Below are 17,413 nucleotides of genomic sequence, written 5' to 3'. Positions count from 1 at the left end.
GTACTGAATGACAGACATTTTTACTTTAGCACATTTTACAGTTATCCCAGTGGTTAGCAAAAGCTAACATTGACCTTAGCTCAAAGACATTTCTACACATATTCACATTTAAATGTTAATAACCTTGTTTGTTTACAAGATTAACCATAATATAACGTTTTCTGTGTTGTACTGAATGACACTCAGTTTTGTTCTTTAATGTACTGTGTCAGTAAAAAGACATTTTTATCAAATAATGTTAAAATGCATTGACCTCGTGTGTGTGCTGAAGGGTCCCCAGGTGTCTTCTTTTGTTGTTATAATTGGTCACATGACTGCAGTAGCTTGATTGCATATTAAAATAAGGCTTTTTATTAACGTTGTACTGAATGACAACTGAAGATTGGGAAAATGGGGACTGAAAGTATCCTGAATATTATTAATATTAAAAAACACATCTGATTGAATATTATTTAATATGTCACACATGACATTTGTACAATTATGCCAAAGCAGTAAATTTTAAGTTTTACTTAAGATTAATTAGTTTTTTCTTAATGTTTTATTGCTTAAAGAGGTAGGGGGACCGTTGCACTGAATGACATTTTGGGGGTTTCAAGGGTTATTTTTTCAAAAATCATACATTTTCCGTAAAAATTACTTTAGGTTTCAGTAAAGATGTACAAATGGAGTAGATTGAAGGTATATCCACTTATATTAATATAATTGTATATTATTTATCAAGTGGGGACACTAAAAAGTTACGTCTCGTCTTTGACCCATATATATATATATATATATATATATATATATATATATATATATATATATATATAAACTTTTACCTCATCACTGACTCCCAAAGTAGATTAAAATTGTCCTTGTTATTGTCAATTACTTTTTCTGCATTGTTCCACATCCAAGATAGCACACTGCACAAATTTAAACTAAGTCTACATGATTTGTGTATCAGAGTGCATCAGACACATGATCCATCCAGACCGATGTTTACTGCAAATGTAATTTATTTTCAGTGTTTTTTTTTATGTAGTTATGTAATGCTGGCACAGAGAAGAATGGCAATCTAAAAGTACTATTTATATCAAATAAAAAGTCACTTCTCAAGTTCATTTGAAATGATATTTAAAATGTAAACCTATTTTAAAAAAAGACAATCATGCAGATTTGGGGAATCTTCTTTTTTTTTTTTTACACTCATTAAAAATTCTAAACTCATAGCGGACCGACATTAATAAACACCAACATATGAAGTAAACAAAGTCTGATAAAAATAGCACTATAAAATAAATATTTCAGTTTTGAATAATTGTTTGTAGGAAAACAAGTTAAAAAAATTCATTGGGGTGCATGTTGTGAATAAAAGGGATTATGCGGCATCGATCACAGGATTCCTCGATTACCTGCAAAGGGAACAATCACAGCACTCGTTAGATACAGGCCTGTTTTTATACTAAACACCAATCCCTCTTTTTTAAGGATGACTGAGAACTATTCACTTTTACATAAGCTACACATCTTGAGATCATGGTGCCAACAGAATGATTAATAGAACAAATAATGAAGGGACTGTTATGATTCTATAACATGCATGAATTAATGCAGGGTTGGTACATAAGTAGTGTTACTGAAAACACTTTGGGCTAGATGTACCAAGCTTATGATGCGTATTTCGGCTGGATTTTTGTCTTACTCTGCATGTAAAACTATTGTTACATTTAAGAAATTTAGCAGCTGCTTTTATCCACATTTTTACAATTTGCAGTTGTGACAATACAGCGCAGGCGTTAAAGGATGACGGGCCTTGCCCAGAGGCCCAGCTGTGGCAACTTGGCGGTGGTGGGGCTTACATACAGTAGAAAAAAAGGTATACACACCTCTATTACAATGCCAGGTTTTTGTGATGTAAAATTTTTTGTGGGCAGTCAGTGATGAGCTACAGCTTTAGATGCAATGGTACAAATTTACAGTGCACCTTTTACATCTAACCCTCTTAGGCATAGTTAAGACTGTATTATTGTTCATGTATCTGAAGGAGTGTGTAAGCCTAGGAATTACCTCTCGAGGCGGTTCACCACATCACGCACCAGACTAACAAGGTGCTCGTGCTCTTGAGGGTTGGACATCACAATGCTGTGGAGCTTCTTCATGTAGGAATCAATGGAGTCCAGGCTGGCTGTTTCTCCACTGCCTATAGAAACAGCAATGTGGCACATGAGGGCTAAAAGAGTACTGACAAAACACTGGTACAACACTATAGTACTACAGGCATTTAGCGGACGCTTTTATCCAAAGCGACTTACAGTACTGTGACAGTTTACTGTCTAAGCAATTGAAGGTTAAGGGCCTTGCTCAAGGGCACAACAGTGGCAACCTGGCAGTGGTGGGGCTTGAACCAGTGACCTTTTGATTGCTAGTCCAGTACCTTACCTGCTAGGCCACAACTGCCTTATGTGTTTCATATACACACGCATACACATACATTCACATACTGTACTTTGTCCTGTTCAGAGTGGCTGTGAGTTCAGTGTCCCCAAAATCTCTAGGCGCAATGCAGTAACCCACCCCAGACACCAATCCATAGCAGGGCCTCGACCATCCCCTCCCATCAGACATAGCACCTCTGTTCCCAGCAGTAGTGGGCTAGTATTATTTACAGCTGTGTAACCCAAGCACCTTTATTGAAGAACTGCTTTTATATACCCATTAGCAATTGATGTGGCTGAAACACCTGACCTCTTAAGGTAAGTAGGGGCAGTGTTTACATACTTTTGACCATACTACGTGTACGCAGTTTAATTGTTTTGTTTTATTAGGATTTGTAAAGTCATGTTTTACACTTTTGGTTACATTCATGACAGAAACAGTGGTTACACAAGATTCATCAGTTCACAAGGTTATATCGAACACAGTCATGGACAATTTAGTATTTCCAATTCACCTCACTTGCATGTCTTTGCAGTACTTCACACATATTACAGTGTGTTTGTGGTGCATCAGTCTGTTTTGTATGTGTCTCTCACCAGGTAGAGGTACGTTGCCGAAACTGTGTGTGAGCACAGAGCGCAGTGAGTCCAGGTGCTGCTGCAGCAGGCTGTTGCGTGTGCGCTCCTGCAACACGTCTCCTTCCAGGCGCTCGACTGCGCTGCGCATGCTCTCCACGTGTTTCTGCAGGGCTGCATTACGCTCCTCATACTCCATGTTAGTCTTACGCAGCTGTCGCATCTCTGCCTCACGTGCTGGCCAAAAACGCACAGGTTAGATTAGGCATAAGCATATAAGCATTGTAGGATACAATCATGGCAAACTGCAGGTACCTGGGAATGTCTTGCAAGGCCAGCTGTCTTTTCTAACTTAATTTGATGGCTGGAGAAATATTTGGCTTAAAGGTGGGAGAAAATTTAGTATTGCTAGGGCAGGATTAAGTTTGGAATTTTTAAGCCAAATTTTTGCCTCCTAAAAATGTAGCTTAAAGTGAAAAAAATGCATGTCTAAGTAGTGCACCATGAGTGATATCTAGATGCTGTTTGTGATGCAACCAGAAAATGTCAGCTTCCCTACATTTTCTTTATCATTAAAAGTAAAAAATGTACACTGGTACATGTAATATTTTGATAAACTAAATAGGAAGGTAAAACAATTTCTGAAAATGAGCCTTGAGGACTTCGCTTGTTCATTAAGCAGGCAATGTTGTGTGTGCTGTGCACAAAAAAACCTCTGGAGTGGGTTTACAGTGGCACTAAATTCCTGCATTGTTTACAGCCAACCTGAGCGATGACTTTTCCCAGATGTCAAATCTCATTAGGAATGATGGCTGGCTTTATGAAATGCTGACAAACTGCTGATAGTAAACAAATACACTTTACACACAGTATGAGCACCTGGGTTAGACCGTAACCCAGAGCTGTATTGATTTTTTATAACATATTACAACCTGACCGCTCATTCAAAGGCCAGCTCTATTATTTTGAAACATTAGTAGAGGAACATGTTCATTGGAAAAGACAATTATGCTTGGAAGAATATGCTTGGAGGGTAAAAGAGGAAGAAATTGACCAACAACAAGATAGATGGATACAGTCAAAGGAATTAAGACAGTACAAACTACTATTTATATGGTTGCCAGGAGTTGAAATCTACTTGCAACACAACTGTTCTGGTTCAACAGCTGCTAATGATTTTAATTTCATTTTATTTTTTATGTTTTACTGCCACCTTATCCTGATCAGGGTTGCGGTGGGTCTGGTTTCACTAGTAATCACTAGACGCAATGCAGTAACGCAAAGGACAGGACACCAATCCATTGTGCAATCTCGGCCAACACCTTACCCCACCCCCCTCCTCAGACACAGCCAATCATTTCTCTATGTAGACACCTGACCAGCCATAGCTCGGGGGTTCAAACCCTGGATCCCAGTGTTAGTAAGCTAGGCTAAATTAGTACTCCCAAGCACCACAGCTACTAAAGTAATAATGAAAAGAAATGAATTAGCAAATTTTTCAAAACTGAGTTCTAGTATTTCTTCTTTAGTGTTAAAAAATGAACAGGTTTGGTTCTGCCATAGATTGTGCAATTATTAAGACAATTATTATTCATAGATGGGGTGCTCAGGTGGCGCAGCGGTAAAACATGCTAGCACACCAGAGCTGACATCTCGAACTCGTCAGTTCAAATCTAAGCTCTGCTCCAGTCAGGGTGAGTGTCTACACAAACCATGATTGGCTTGTTGTTGTTGCCGGAGGGGATTCCTCATAACTGATGCAATTACGAACTCTGCTGGCTGATTGATGGTGTCTGCACAGAGACTGGGGATAATGTGTGATTAAGGCGTGTCTCTCCATACACAAAGCTGATCCACATATGAACTCGTCTCCAGCAGGTGAAAATAAGCTGTCGGCTACTGCACACGTGTCAGAAGGGGTACGTGTAAGTCACAGCTCTTCTCGGTCAGAGTGGAGGTCAACATCAGTAGAGGCGAAGCATAATGCAATCGGGTAATTGAATACGACTAGATAGGAGGAAAATTGGGGGGGGAATGCTAGTTAGCTGCCTAATACTGTCAGGCTATAGAAAACCTATGATGCTGAAAAAATTGATAGACACTCAGATTTAAATGTTATTTATTTTCAGCGTAATGTGAATATAAACTGAGATTAAGTAGATTAAGAGTAAGTAGTAATTCTGGAGGATTATTAGAGTAAAGCAATAAGCCACGAGAGACCGTGCGTTACTGCGATTTTATCACGGGGAAGGAAGCGAAGTGCCTAAAACGTCTTTCCCCATGATAAAATAATATAAAACGGCGGTCAACATAAAATATAATAAAATACAACAATGTTCAATTTATAAATGTTTTTATTTACAAAAACACTTACAAAAAGCATTCTTCCGCGAAATCAGGTAGTCCGTTAACAGTGTTGCTAGGCAACATGAGGGCGAACATAACATTCGCAATAAACTTTTCTCCACAAACACCCGCTTAATGATTAGGATTACTGTTTATATTAATCTGAACATTTCCATGTATAGTACATGACCTAAAATAGTGTTCAACCAAGTTTGAACTTTTTCTTTTCAGTGGCGTATTAATATGGAATGATGTGAGGTGGTCATAGGTGTGCGTTTATCGGGGATTTTACAACGGCTTCGAACGCGGCTTAGCCAATCAGATTTTAGGACCGGAACTATCCATTTTATAAGATTATTTTTATATTTATTGTTTTGATCACTTACGTATTTTCATGTGCTGTTTATGTAGTGTAAGCAGATAGAGCAGCATTAGGCTTAGTGTGGACAATAGCGCATTAATCAAAGTTGCGACTGTAATGCATACAGTATTCTGTTTTAATAGCCTATAATAAACTGATGTAAAATGAAAGTAACACACTGAACTGTTGCAGTGAGTAACAATAAAGTCTCAGGAAAAGAAGTTCCAGCAAACCGATGGCACTATTAACAATATTAGGAATCCAGTCAAATAAAAAGAGTATGTATAGAGAATATATGGAGTGTTTTCCTAATAAAAAGTGCTACATAAACATAAATAATACATTCATTTTCACACTGTAATAGTTCATTCCATGTACTGTTTTGATCAGTTGCACTACAGCTTTGGAGTGCAGGCTCACAATTGTGCTGCTTATACATTACTTATAGCTTGCTACATTCTAAAACAATGAGGTGAAATTGGCAGGTAAAACAATGAAGCTGTAACAAAATTTAGGATTATTAAAATCATAATACGCTTCAGTATTGGGACAGGTCTTCTCCCCGTGCATGATTTGTAGTGGACCCAAAATTTCTATCGATACCCATGCCTGAACTCAATTTCTTACCTTTGCTATGGTTGAGAAACTCCTCAGTGAAGATAGGAATATCAAAGACAGAGCGATCCTTTAATCCTCCATCATTCTGACCAATGGGACAGAAAAAAGCACAAGTCAAAGAGAGACATAATTTTATAAAAAAATTAGCAAAGCTAGAATTCTTGATGACTTCGCTAGTGCAAATAATACAATGTTTTAAGTGTCTCAATGACCCAATTTACTGTTTTGTTTTTATTCCATCGGTTTGTGTATCAGGATTGTTTCTGAACTACACAAAAGGTCGAGTATAACGTGCTCATTTGCATAACGTCATCAGACTTTAAGAGGGCTGACAGGAGACACGTGTAAATGAAAGGAGTTGAAGTACTATCAGGAATGGGAAAAGTAAATTGCAAAATTTAACTGTAACAGGTCTCTCTACAGATACTCAGTGGTTTTAAAGTCTGGGCTTTGGCTGGGCCACTTAAGGCCACTTTAGGTGCTTTAGCATTATGCTTTAATAAAGTCAATAAAATGTTGAAAGGTGAATTTATGATTCAGTCTAAGGATGCATTTGCAACCAGTTGGTTCTAGACACATCTCAAGGATAATTAAAGCAACCAGGATGAATCTGACCACAATTTGGAGTGCCACACAAAGAGTCTAAATTCTGTTGTGAATACAAGATTTCAGTGGGTTTTTTTTTTATTAATGACTAAAATCTAAATCATGTTTTTATTTTGGCATTATGGGTGATTAGCAATTATATTAATTTACAATCAAATCCACAATGCAGTAAGGTGTGCAAAATAACTGGACAAATTGGACTAGTAATCAGAAGATTACCTGGCCTGGTTCAAGGCCAACCACCGCCAGGTTGTCACTGTTGGGCTTTTGAGCCAAGCTCTTATCCCTCAATTGTTTGTACTGTATATGGTCGCACATTTTTAATGGCTTTGGATAAAAGCAATAAATGTAAAAAAAAAGGCTGCAAGGGGTCCAAAAACCTCCCTCATCCACTGCATGCAAACTTTTGACTTTAACCATGAATGAGGTCTTTGAGTCATTTGAGTACACCGAGTACCAGTCAATTTATAGGACTAAATTTTCATTAAAACCCTCAGACCATTACATCTCAGACAGCTGATAACCAGTAGCTTGGTTAAGACATCTTAAACATCCTAAAGCAAAGACATTACTCCTGCAATAAAAGATACAGAGTGCTAACTCAAAGTGCTCTTGTGTGTAGCTTGAGATTAGTGCTTGTCCTACCTCCTGAAGCACTTCCCTGGCAGCCTGCCGGCCCACGTCTCCTGCACAAAGAGAGAAAGAGAGACTTTAAGAGCCCATGATTAATGTATCATGCCTCTAAAGACCTCATTCCATTCTGAACCGATAAGCTGGTGAGAGCTAGTGCAATTTGTTGACTGGACATTCCACACAGAAAAATATTGTATCTAAAATAACTTAAGCTTCATAAAAACTTTCTATCTCCCATATGTAGTTCCTCGAATCATTTGTATAGTTACTGTCAGTTATAGTTACACATACAGTGTTGGGATTTTATTGATTTATGCATCTGTTCTTTTTCTGTGATCATTAAAACACATTTGTTATATTAAAAAAAATGTTACTAATGTTACTAATCACACACAAACATTTGAACCTTAAAGCTTGACCTTGACTAAGTCCCATGCATGCCAGCCTCTGAGCCCATGACACTGTAGCTCACTTGACTGGCCAGTTTGGAAGCTGTTTTAGCAGTTTCACACTTGTAGTCCTTGGATTACTTCTTACCATTCTGACCAGATCATGGTATGAAACCATTGTACCAACCCATGTTGTTTTTTCCTTACTTGGTATGCAGTGTGGCGACCCTTAAATATGGCATCCTCTATTTATTTATTTTCCCTTATTTCCCCAATGTCCAATTGGTGCCCATCTCTTTCTTGTCACTGCCGGTACCCCCACATCCGAATGGGGAGGGCTGTGGCTGTCACATGCGCCCTCTGACACGATTGCCTCTTATTGCCTGGCAGGGGCAGGACAGCCACGTGCTGCCATCCATGAGCTGCCCCCTGACCCTAATGCAGGTGCCTCAAACGTTTGGCAGAGGTTGTAATTGCTGCAGCAACGAGGAACCCTGCCTTCTACAGACACACATCCAATTATGTCAATAACACAGCTGGGATTTGAACAAAAAAGTTAACTGACATTACAGAAATGTTTGCATTACCAAATTATTATTCTCAGTTGTTGAATATTAAAGAAGTTTTGCTATGTTTTAATTATTCAAAGAAAAACAACAATTGAAAAAATTATTAAAATCTCCAAACATGTTCCTTAACAGGTACAGGTAAAATATTTACTTTTTGAAGCCACACTAAGACATTGAGACGTATTGCTGCAGAAAGAGGTTCATCTAACCTTCCCTTCCTCCAACACAGCCAGCTGTGTTTGTGTTCAAACTCTCCACAGTGGTATGCTAGCGTGTTAGACTGCTGCCCCACCCAAGTACTGTTTGGTTATTTTATGTTGTCCTGGTCAGTATCACAGTGGGCACAGTGCAGTAACACACTCCAGACAGGATGCCAAGCCATCAGGCCAAAAAACAACCTTCCCCCAGACATAGCGAAGCATTTCTGTATTTAGGTGCCTGACCAGCTGATAGCAGTGCTGGGGATATGAACCCTGAATCCCAGCAGTAATGGGTTAAGAGCAATTTACCGCTGCGCCATTTAAACATTCAGTATTTAATATTTCTGCTGCGTGTGCATCTGAAGACAAACTCTGTTTACAGTGCAACAGATGCAGGTCTCTGTACCTCCTCGCATTCGCTTCCCCTTCTGTTTCTCCTGCACCTTTCTCTTAAAGTGCTTATAGGCCTCTGTCTGTTGATACTTCTCCAGCTCCCTCATGTAGCGTTCCTTATCCTTCTCTGCCTCATCCAAATAGCGCTGTTGAGAAAAAGAAGAGGGAAAAAATGAAATAGTTCACTTAAATGAGAATTTGCAAACAGTTTTTATACAACAGTTAGTTCCGACCTTACAATCTGATTGGTTGAGAAGTGTTCTAACCGTGCTGATATTCGTGATAACAGCACGGCCTTTTCACACCACAACTGTATTACTCCGCTGACGCATTGCCAGTAACGACAAGCTTCATGCACACAAACGCGCACGCAGGCGACACAGACCTTATTCCCGATCACGTTTTAAATCCGTTATCTGATATAAAATCTAGTGCACTATGTAGGGAACATAAATCCGCGATCTGATACACAATCTAGTGCACTATGTAGGGAACATAAATCCGCGATCTGATACACAATCTAGTGCACTATGTAGGGAACATAAATCTGCGATCTGATACACAATCTAGTGCACTATGTAGGGAACATTAATGTGTTTGTAACGCGAACAGTTAGCTTAATAGCCCAGTTAGCAGCTCCTAAGAGTTCTGTTATCACCCATATCATTTGGTGTGTGCGAGAGGTTTTTTATTTCTTTTTTTTTTCCCTTCAGAGGTTCTTGCCTTTTTTTTCTTGTTGTTCTTACCTCCCTAAAATGAGTTTTTGTAACTTGGGATGTCTGCTTTGTAGTGTTAAACTTTATCAGGGTATCTGCAGGTATTGGGAAATTAAATTTAAGACTTTTTAATACCACTCTGAGACAAAAATTAAGACCACTGTCGCAGTAACAAAGCAGCAAAAAGCACACATCAACATTATGTTTACAGACTTTATTGTAAGCATGCGAGTGCTGTATTTTCTGTTTAACCAATATTTAATGATTTAAACTTAAATGAACAGTTTTGTATAAACCAAAACCATTTATACTTATATTTTGTATAAACCAGAACCGTCTGTACACTGAAAAGGGGGTCTCAGTTTTCTGCTCGGGAATAATCTGTCCTGTTACATGTTAGCATAATTAAACAAGTTTATTTCTTAATTATTTGTCATTATACTAAGAGCATTGCTTATTTTCTGCATGTTCTATCTGTTGCTCCGTTACGGCTCTGTGTGTGTGTGTGCGAGCGCGTGTCTCTCGCTCGCTCTTTATTATGCCTCTCATTGTGACTGATTAATTCCCTTTACTGATGGAAGCAGAATGGGTGGATTACAGTCGATAAGAACTGCGCAAAACTATAAAAAAAAAAATACACCTAACGGCTCCCAGAGGCGCGACTCGGTTCATTTCGTTCATTTTAAAGAGCCGTTCAATAGAATCGGATCCTTCGCGAACACATGAATACAGACTGGCAGATCGCAGTCACACACACTAGCTGTCGGTCGCGAACGAGCTCTTTGAGCCAACAATTTTCTCCGTGGCACGGGCAGGCACTCCACAGGCAGAAGTGGTAAAATTGAAGAGCCATTTTGGAGCAGAAAGAGCCGACTCTTCTCGGTGAGCTGAGCCAAATGGCTCACCAAAAAGAGCCGGAATTCGCATCACTCTTAAACACAGGCGGAGCAGTTTTCATTTTAGGCTCTGTGACTTTTTTTATTTCTCTAATAAGGGAACTATTCGGTCAGATAGCTATTTGTAGTGAAAGAAATACTGTTATGATTTCAAGCATTTTCAAGCACTTTACCCAAAATTCCAGCACTTTTCAAACCTGGAAAATACGAGATTAAAATTCAAGCATTTTCAAGGATTTCAAGCACCCGTACGAACCCTGTTATTCAATGTACACTTTTTTACGGGTTTAGCAAGTAATGAGCGTAAGGTTACCTCAAATTAGCGCCCCTCGGAACCATTAAGACTGCCGTTGGTTCCGCTTAGTTCAGTCCGCCGTTTAAACAGTTAAACTATTTGCATACGAAATCTGGAAATTATGACATACAATCCGCGAAAATAAAACCTAAATTATATTTACACTCTGTGGCATTTTTAAGACCAGTGGCAGATGAATTTAAGTCTTTTTAAGACAAATTAAGGCCTTTTTTTAAGATAAACGAATTTAAGACTTTTTAAGGATCCGCGGACACCCTGTTTATATTCGTTGTGGAACTACTTTTTGGCGGAAGGTATTGTCAATATTAAAGCATATTTAATATGAAATTCAGGGCTTCTTAGATTTATTTTCTTTCTTTATTTTGTAAAAACTGTTATATAAAAGCAATAGAACACTTGAGGTCGTGTGTTATCGCGAATAACATCACGGCTGTGATGATCTATGGCACTCGCCTTCGGCTCGTGCCTGCGACCGAATCAGAGAGCACACTCCCTCTCGTGTTCTATTGCTTAAATGAAGTATAAAAGGACTCTCCTAATGCTTTATTTCAGGTCTGACTAAGTAGTTTTGTAGGGGTACTGGACTGGCCTATCCTGCAGTCCTGACCTGTCCCCAATAAAAAATGTGTTGAGAATTTAGAAATGAAAAACTCCATACTGTTGCACACCTTAAGGTGTATTTGCCGGTAGAATGGGACAGAATAACACCTGATGATAACACTTCACGGTTTGGTTTCCTCTGTGCCAAAACGTCTTTTAATTGTTTAAATAGGAATGGAAACATTACAAAGTGGTAAATGCTTTATTATCCCGACTTCTTTTGGAATGTGTTACAGGTCTGAAATGCAGGAATGGATGTTTATTAACAAATGAAATGAAGTTGACCAAACAAAGCAAGAAATCTCTTTGGTTCATACAAAGTAAATGTAAGAAACACTGTGTTTTTTTTTTATTTGAGGTTTTACATGTGTTCGCAATGGGTGTGAACTAAATATTTGGTAATTACAGGCATTTGCCTTGTACTGTTCAATCAGCAAAGTCTGAGACATGAGATAGGTGTGTTGTGTGCTGGAAGCTGTAGACTTTGCTACGTCCCATTCTCCAATTGTCTCCAGTTGTCCGAACTGATGTTATGCTGTGCATACCTGTATTTAAATAACAGAGCTATGTGCAGTAAGAAGGATGGGCCTGCTTATGATATTGGCCTTCATAAGACCATACGACTGAATTTTATCCCTTTTTTCTCATCATTTGGATCAATCCCTATTATTATTACACTTGCACTCTCTACCACAATATTTAAACAATATTTTTAATAATATGAAATAATTTATGGTAAATAACAAAGTCTGACTGCATGTAGACTGCAGTTGCTGACCTGTTTCTCTTCAGGGGGCAGCTTGCTCCACTCGTTGCCCAGCATCCTAGTAATCTCCGGGAATGGCACATCTGGTCTCTCTGCCCTCAGCTGCTCTCGCCGGTCATTCATAAACCGAACATATCCTGTTAAAGGGGCTTTGGGGGCATTACTGTCCTTCATCGGCTTCTTCCTCTTCCTGCCTTTAGTCCAGTTGGTCTTGAGTTGCTTCTTTGGAGCAAGACAGAGAGAGGCATTTTTGAAACCAAATTCATTTGGCACATCTGCAGGTCACTTCTGTTGGATGCTTGTACTGACTACTACTCTTGTGCTGATCCATTACACTATGTTCAGTATTCTGTATAACTCTTCAGTGCAGAATTATTTGATATTTCTATCTATTCATGGAAACACCATAGCTACTCTGCAACTTAAAGCAACACTGAATAATTAAATTAAAAGAAAACAACTATTCTAGAAACGAGTGCTCTACATTCTGGCTTATTATGTAAGCTTAACAAAATATATACTGTTAAGAAATGTCCAGGCATGTTACCATATAGTAAGCAGTATCAAAACCACTGGTGGAGTACAAATGTCCCATACTATTTAGAATTGTAGCATGTGGTTGGACAAATCCTCATTGTGTAAATGGAATTGCCATGGTGCATTTACTATTACTTTGATTATGATTATGGTTCCATTGAATTGTTTCTTTGCTGCATAAAGCATTAAGAAATTTTTTTTATCATTTTCAAGTATGTTACCAATTTAGCATTCGGTTCAGTTAAAACCTCAGTTTAAATGAGCAAAGAATTTTTTTTTAACTTTTTTCTGTATCTCTCAGGTCTGGAAAACATTGTTTAACTATGTGTCTTGATATTATAGCCTTCCAGCCAACATATAAACTATTAGAATGGTTATTAAATTATAGTAATGTTCAAGATTCAGCATAGAAAACTCTATCGGGAAAAAGAGTAATGAGGATGGAGCCACCAGGCAGGTGGAGAGGAAGGCCAAAAAGGAGGGTTATGGAGGTGGCATGCAAGTGATTGAAGTGACAGAGGAGGATGTTCAGGACAGGTCAAAATTGAGACAAATGATCCACTGTGGCGATCCCAAATGGGAGCAGCTGAAAGAATTGTAGAAGATTAAAAGCTATAAGTTGAATGACAGAGAACCTATAAGTCTTACCCTGCTGTATACCAAAAATTAAACAAGTGTTATATGAAATACATCATTAGCAAGCTACCCAGCCTATTAATTATCACACTAATTACACATAGCATAATACACAATGATCATTTTACAATATTTTAAACATTATAAAGGTTATTTTGCGATGGCTGTTTAAATCTCCACTGCATTGAATTAGTGATGGAAAATAGTGCTCTTGATATTAGTGCAACTTGGTGAGTAATCACTTGGCATATTGGAGGCTGCCAGTAATGCTGTACCTACTGGATGTCATGGAAGCATACAGTGGATGCACTGGACAACTTTATTCTACCACGGACATCTCTCTAGTATGATAAGCTCTAATTACTTTCATTATACTTTTAGTTGTGATCATTTTCTTCTATTTTGCATGTATTTTGTAAATTGCAATATAAACAACTATCTGTGATTTAGCAATGTTTTAACAACCAACTTAAAGGTATTGTGTAAATTATTATTATTTTTTTTTAATTAGGACAATGGCCAAATAAGAGTAAAAAGTTTACAGAATATGCAAGTTACAGTTTATAATCAGGTGAATTGGTAACAGCTAAGGGTTTCATGATTGGATATAAAGGGAGGATCCACTAAGCCAGACCTCATCTCACATGGACAGAAAAACATTGAAACGTGTGCTGTGGTCAGCTGAGTCCATGCTTAAGCTTGTTTTCTGGAAAACTGACTTATCTGCAACAGGTGCCAAAGCCTACATTGATCATGGTATGGAGGTGCATCAGCACGAGTAAAAGTACCGCTGACGCAAAAACATATATTGGAATTTTAGAAACGTGCAGCCATCATGGATATTTTTCCTTGCCACTATGGGCTTTAATATGAATTGGGGCAGCACGATGGCTCACTGGGTAGCACTGTCGCCTCACAGCAAAAAGGTCCTTGGTTCGATTCCCAGATAAAGCAGTCCAGATCCTTTCTGTGTGGAATTTGCATGTTTTCGCGTGGGTTTCCTCCGGATGCTCCGGTTTCCTCCCACAGTCCAAAGACATGCAAGTGAGGTCAACTGGGATACTAAATTGTCCATGACTGTGTTTGACATTAAAGACAGAACTGATTAATCTTGTGTAACCAGTGATTACCTGTCCTGTCAAGAATGTAACCAAAGTGTGTAAAACATGACATCTTAAATCTTAATAAATAAATAATATGAACGAAATTGTATTGAAATCGGCTTATTTTCCAGTGGATTCATGGTCATATTTAACACTGTAAAATGTGGCATGACACAGGCCATGCTGATTGTTGGGTGGCCAAGACTCATTTATGCCAGAGTACATAAAGTGTCTGGTACAGAACAACAGAAAAGCTAATGTGGCTCAAATTGCAGTTTAATACTTGTGGTGAGGTAAATTAGTGTATAAAATCCCTCTGTGTATGAGGCAGTGAACAATTAAAGTGTCCATGCTAACTCCTGTTCACTGTCGAAAGCACATACAATGAGAACAGAGGCATCAGAACTTGACCTCAGTGATGGAGGAAGGTTACAGGGATGTTCTGCATACTTATCCTACAAAAAGCTAAAGTTATTACTGTAAGGATATTATTATTGGATCAGTCTAGACTGACAGAGTGGTATTATGTTATTGCTAATGAACACATGCCAACAAGACACCTAGTTTGCTCATTAACACAAAGCCATACATGCAAGTGTAATCGATACCAGATACTGGGTTACCTCCTCTCCATTTCTTTGGCTGCCATTATCTGTGTTTCCCCCAGGTGAAGCACTCTGCTCTTCCATGACCTTGAATCTTTTACTGGATGAACTGCAGAAAGCACATAACACACAATAATGTTCATAATGTTCAATATAGTGATCAATATAGATCACAACATAATCAATATAGACAAACAATTGTATTAAAAAACAACACTTATGACTTCTGTAGGACTACCTAATATCAGGTGTTTTTTGATCCAGTCAGTAATGTTTGCTCCTCTTAAGTATAATTGTTATACTGTAAATAATGAAAACCTTATATCAACCTTATATTTTTGGTGTCACCCAGAGAGGGGTTGGTTCTTATTTTAAACCTGAGACATGCTTACACACTAACCCACCACTGCTGAGATCTCTAACTCTCGAATCTTGTGTCTGAGGATGGGTGGCCCTGACCTGTCGAGGAATGGACTCCACTAGACCCCTGAAGGTGTGCTGTGGTATCTGCCACCAAGATGTTAGCAGCAGATCCTTTAACTCCTGTAAGCTGCGAGGTGGGGCCTCCATGGATCAGACTTGTTTGGCCAGCACATCCCACAGATGCTCGATTGGATTGAGATCTGGGGAATTTGGAGGCCAAGTCAAAACCTCAAACTCATTGTTGACCATCAGACCAGGCCACCTTCTTCCTCTGCTCCGTGGTCCAGTTCAGATGCTCACGTGCCTATTGTTGGCACTTTCGGTGGTGGACAGGGGTCAGCATGAGCACTCTGAATTGTCTGCGGCTATGCAGCCCCATGTGATGCACTGTGTATTCTGACACCTTTCTATCAGAACCAGCATTAACTTCTTCAGCGATTTGAGCTAAAGTAGCTCAATAGTGGTCCAATTCAGATGGGATCATTATCACCAAGATACAAGGCATATAACATTCCTCCTCAAAAAGCTTTTGAATTTCTGCAAATCCATGATGTCAGTAAAACATGCAAGATTCCTGATGAGATTGATCTGAATGTTGGGCTTTCCCTTATGGCTGCATAATATGTATGTAATTTCTTTAGTTTTCACCATGGTTCCAACACACCTTGAACCCTTGGTGGTTTTTATATAACACATGACAGCTGAAGACTAACAGTAGGTTTTAAGATCAGTAATATTTTATGGGGGTTGAATAATTGTGGCATGGCGGTATTAACAAAATATTTTGCTACAATAAAATACATCATTAATTTTCTTTCTTTATGTGTTGTATTGATAAAGACTTCCTTTAATGCAAATGTACCATGCTAAAGGATTTTGGATGTGTCACTCACACCTATCCTGTGGAGGATACAGGACAACACACACTCACATTCATTCACTCATATCCAAGTACATATTACAGCAGCCTATTCATCTTCTGTAGGTTTTGTTAGGTGTGAGAAAACCGAACTATTCGGACAAAACCAACACGGACACTGGATGATCAGAGACTGAATCCAGTCCTCAGGTCCTGTTTCTGTGCAGCACCCACACTACCAGCTGTCACGACGACATATGTGGATATACAATATACAGTATACAAAACACCGTGAACTTACTGTCAAATAAGAATTCCTTTACTTTGGCAAATGCCTACAACAAATATATTCCCAAAATCGGTACAAACCTATTTTACCACCAGTAAGGGTTCAAACTACAATTCCTTACCGTTTCAAATTAGTAAACACAAAGCACTGCAACTGCTGCGATTCCTTTCTAGTGCGATGACAAAGGACGTATCCCAAAAAGCCCCTTTCCTACCTTTGTGCACTACACTCTTACTGAAACAAAACAGCCATACCTGGAGCATATGTAGTGCACTTTATTCCCATTATGAAAGTATTGGGAATTGAGCCATAAAGTCAGTTCGTCGTGTTAGCCCCCATGCTAGCTAAGCCAAGCTTTTGGTTAAATGTCTCGCCAGACCTATTCTAATTTCTAATATTCTAATTCATTCTAATAGTAAAAGCAAAAGTGAATCAACGTCATTCATTTATCGAAATTCATACTAACCTGTAATTTGATATAAAGCGAATGCTTCAGTGTAGCTTGTATGAAAGGGAGCTTTACTAATCAAAACAATACAAACAAGCAAGCGCT

The 17,413-nt window shown here is 38.6% G+C and overlaps 1 protein-coding gene across 3 annotated transcripts; it reads right to left on the bottom strand.

Moving 5' to 3' along the window:
* Positions 1-843: 843 nt before the first annotated feature.
* On the bottom strand, positions 844-17,412 carry hmg20a (high mobility group 20A). 3 transcript variants are annotated; one of them, XM_063003698.1, is made up of 9 exons: positions 17,327-17,412; positions 15,308-15,398; positions 12,421-12,630; positions 9,128-9,260; positions 7,576-7,616; positions 6,334-6,409; positions 3,021-3,236; positions 2,056-2,188; positions 844-1,400 (listed from the first exon to the last, which is right to left on the bottom strand). In XM_063003698.1, exons 2-9 carry the CDS (start codon positions 15,371-15,373, stop codon positions 1,397-1,399), a joined length of 879 nt encoding a protein of 292 aa, XP_062859768.1. In that variant the 5' UTR covers positions 15,374-15,398; positions 17,327-17,412; the 3' UTR covers positions 844-1,396. The 3 variants fall into 3 exon arrangements, with proteins under 3 accessions (XP_062859768.1, XP_062859783.1, XP_062859775.1); XM_063003713.1 differs by having other exon boundaries at positions 12,421-12,627; XM_063003705.1 differs by lacking the exon at positions 844-1,400 and having other exon boundaries at positions 2,052-2,188.
* Position 17,413: the final 1 nt, after the last annotated feature.

This window comes from Trichomycterus rosablanca, chromosome 1 (genome assembly GCF_030014385.1).
Source record: "Trichomycterus rosablanca isolate fTriRos1 chromosome 1, fTriRos1.hap1, whole genome shotgun sequence".
Classification (NCBI taxonomy): domain Eukaryota; kingdom Metazoa; phylum Chordata; class Actinopteri; order Siluriformes; family Trichomycteridae; genus Trichomycterus; species Trichomycterus rosablanca.
The sequence above is the reverse complement of the archived record's forward strand: the minus strand, read 5'-3'. Positions and strand labels throughout refer to the sequence as shown.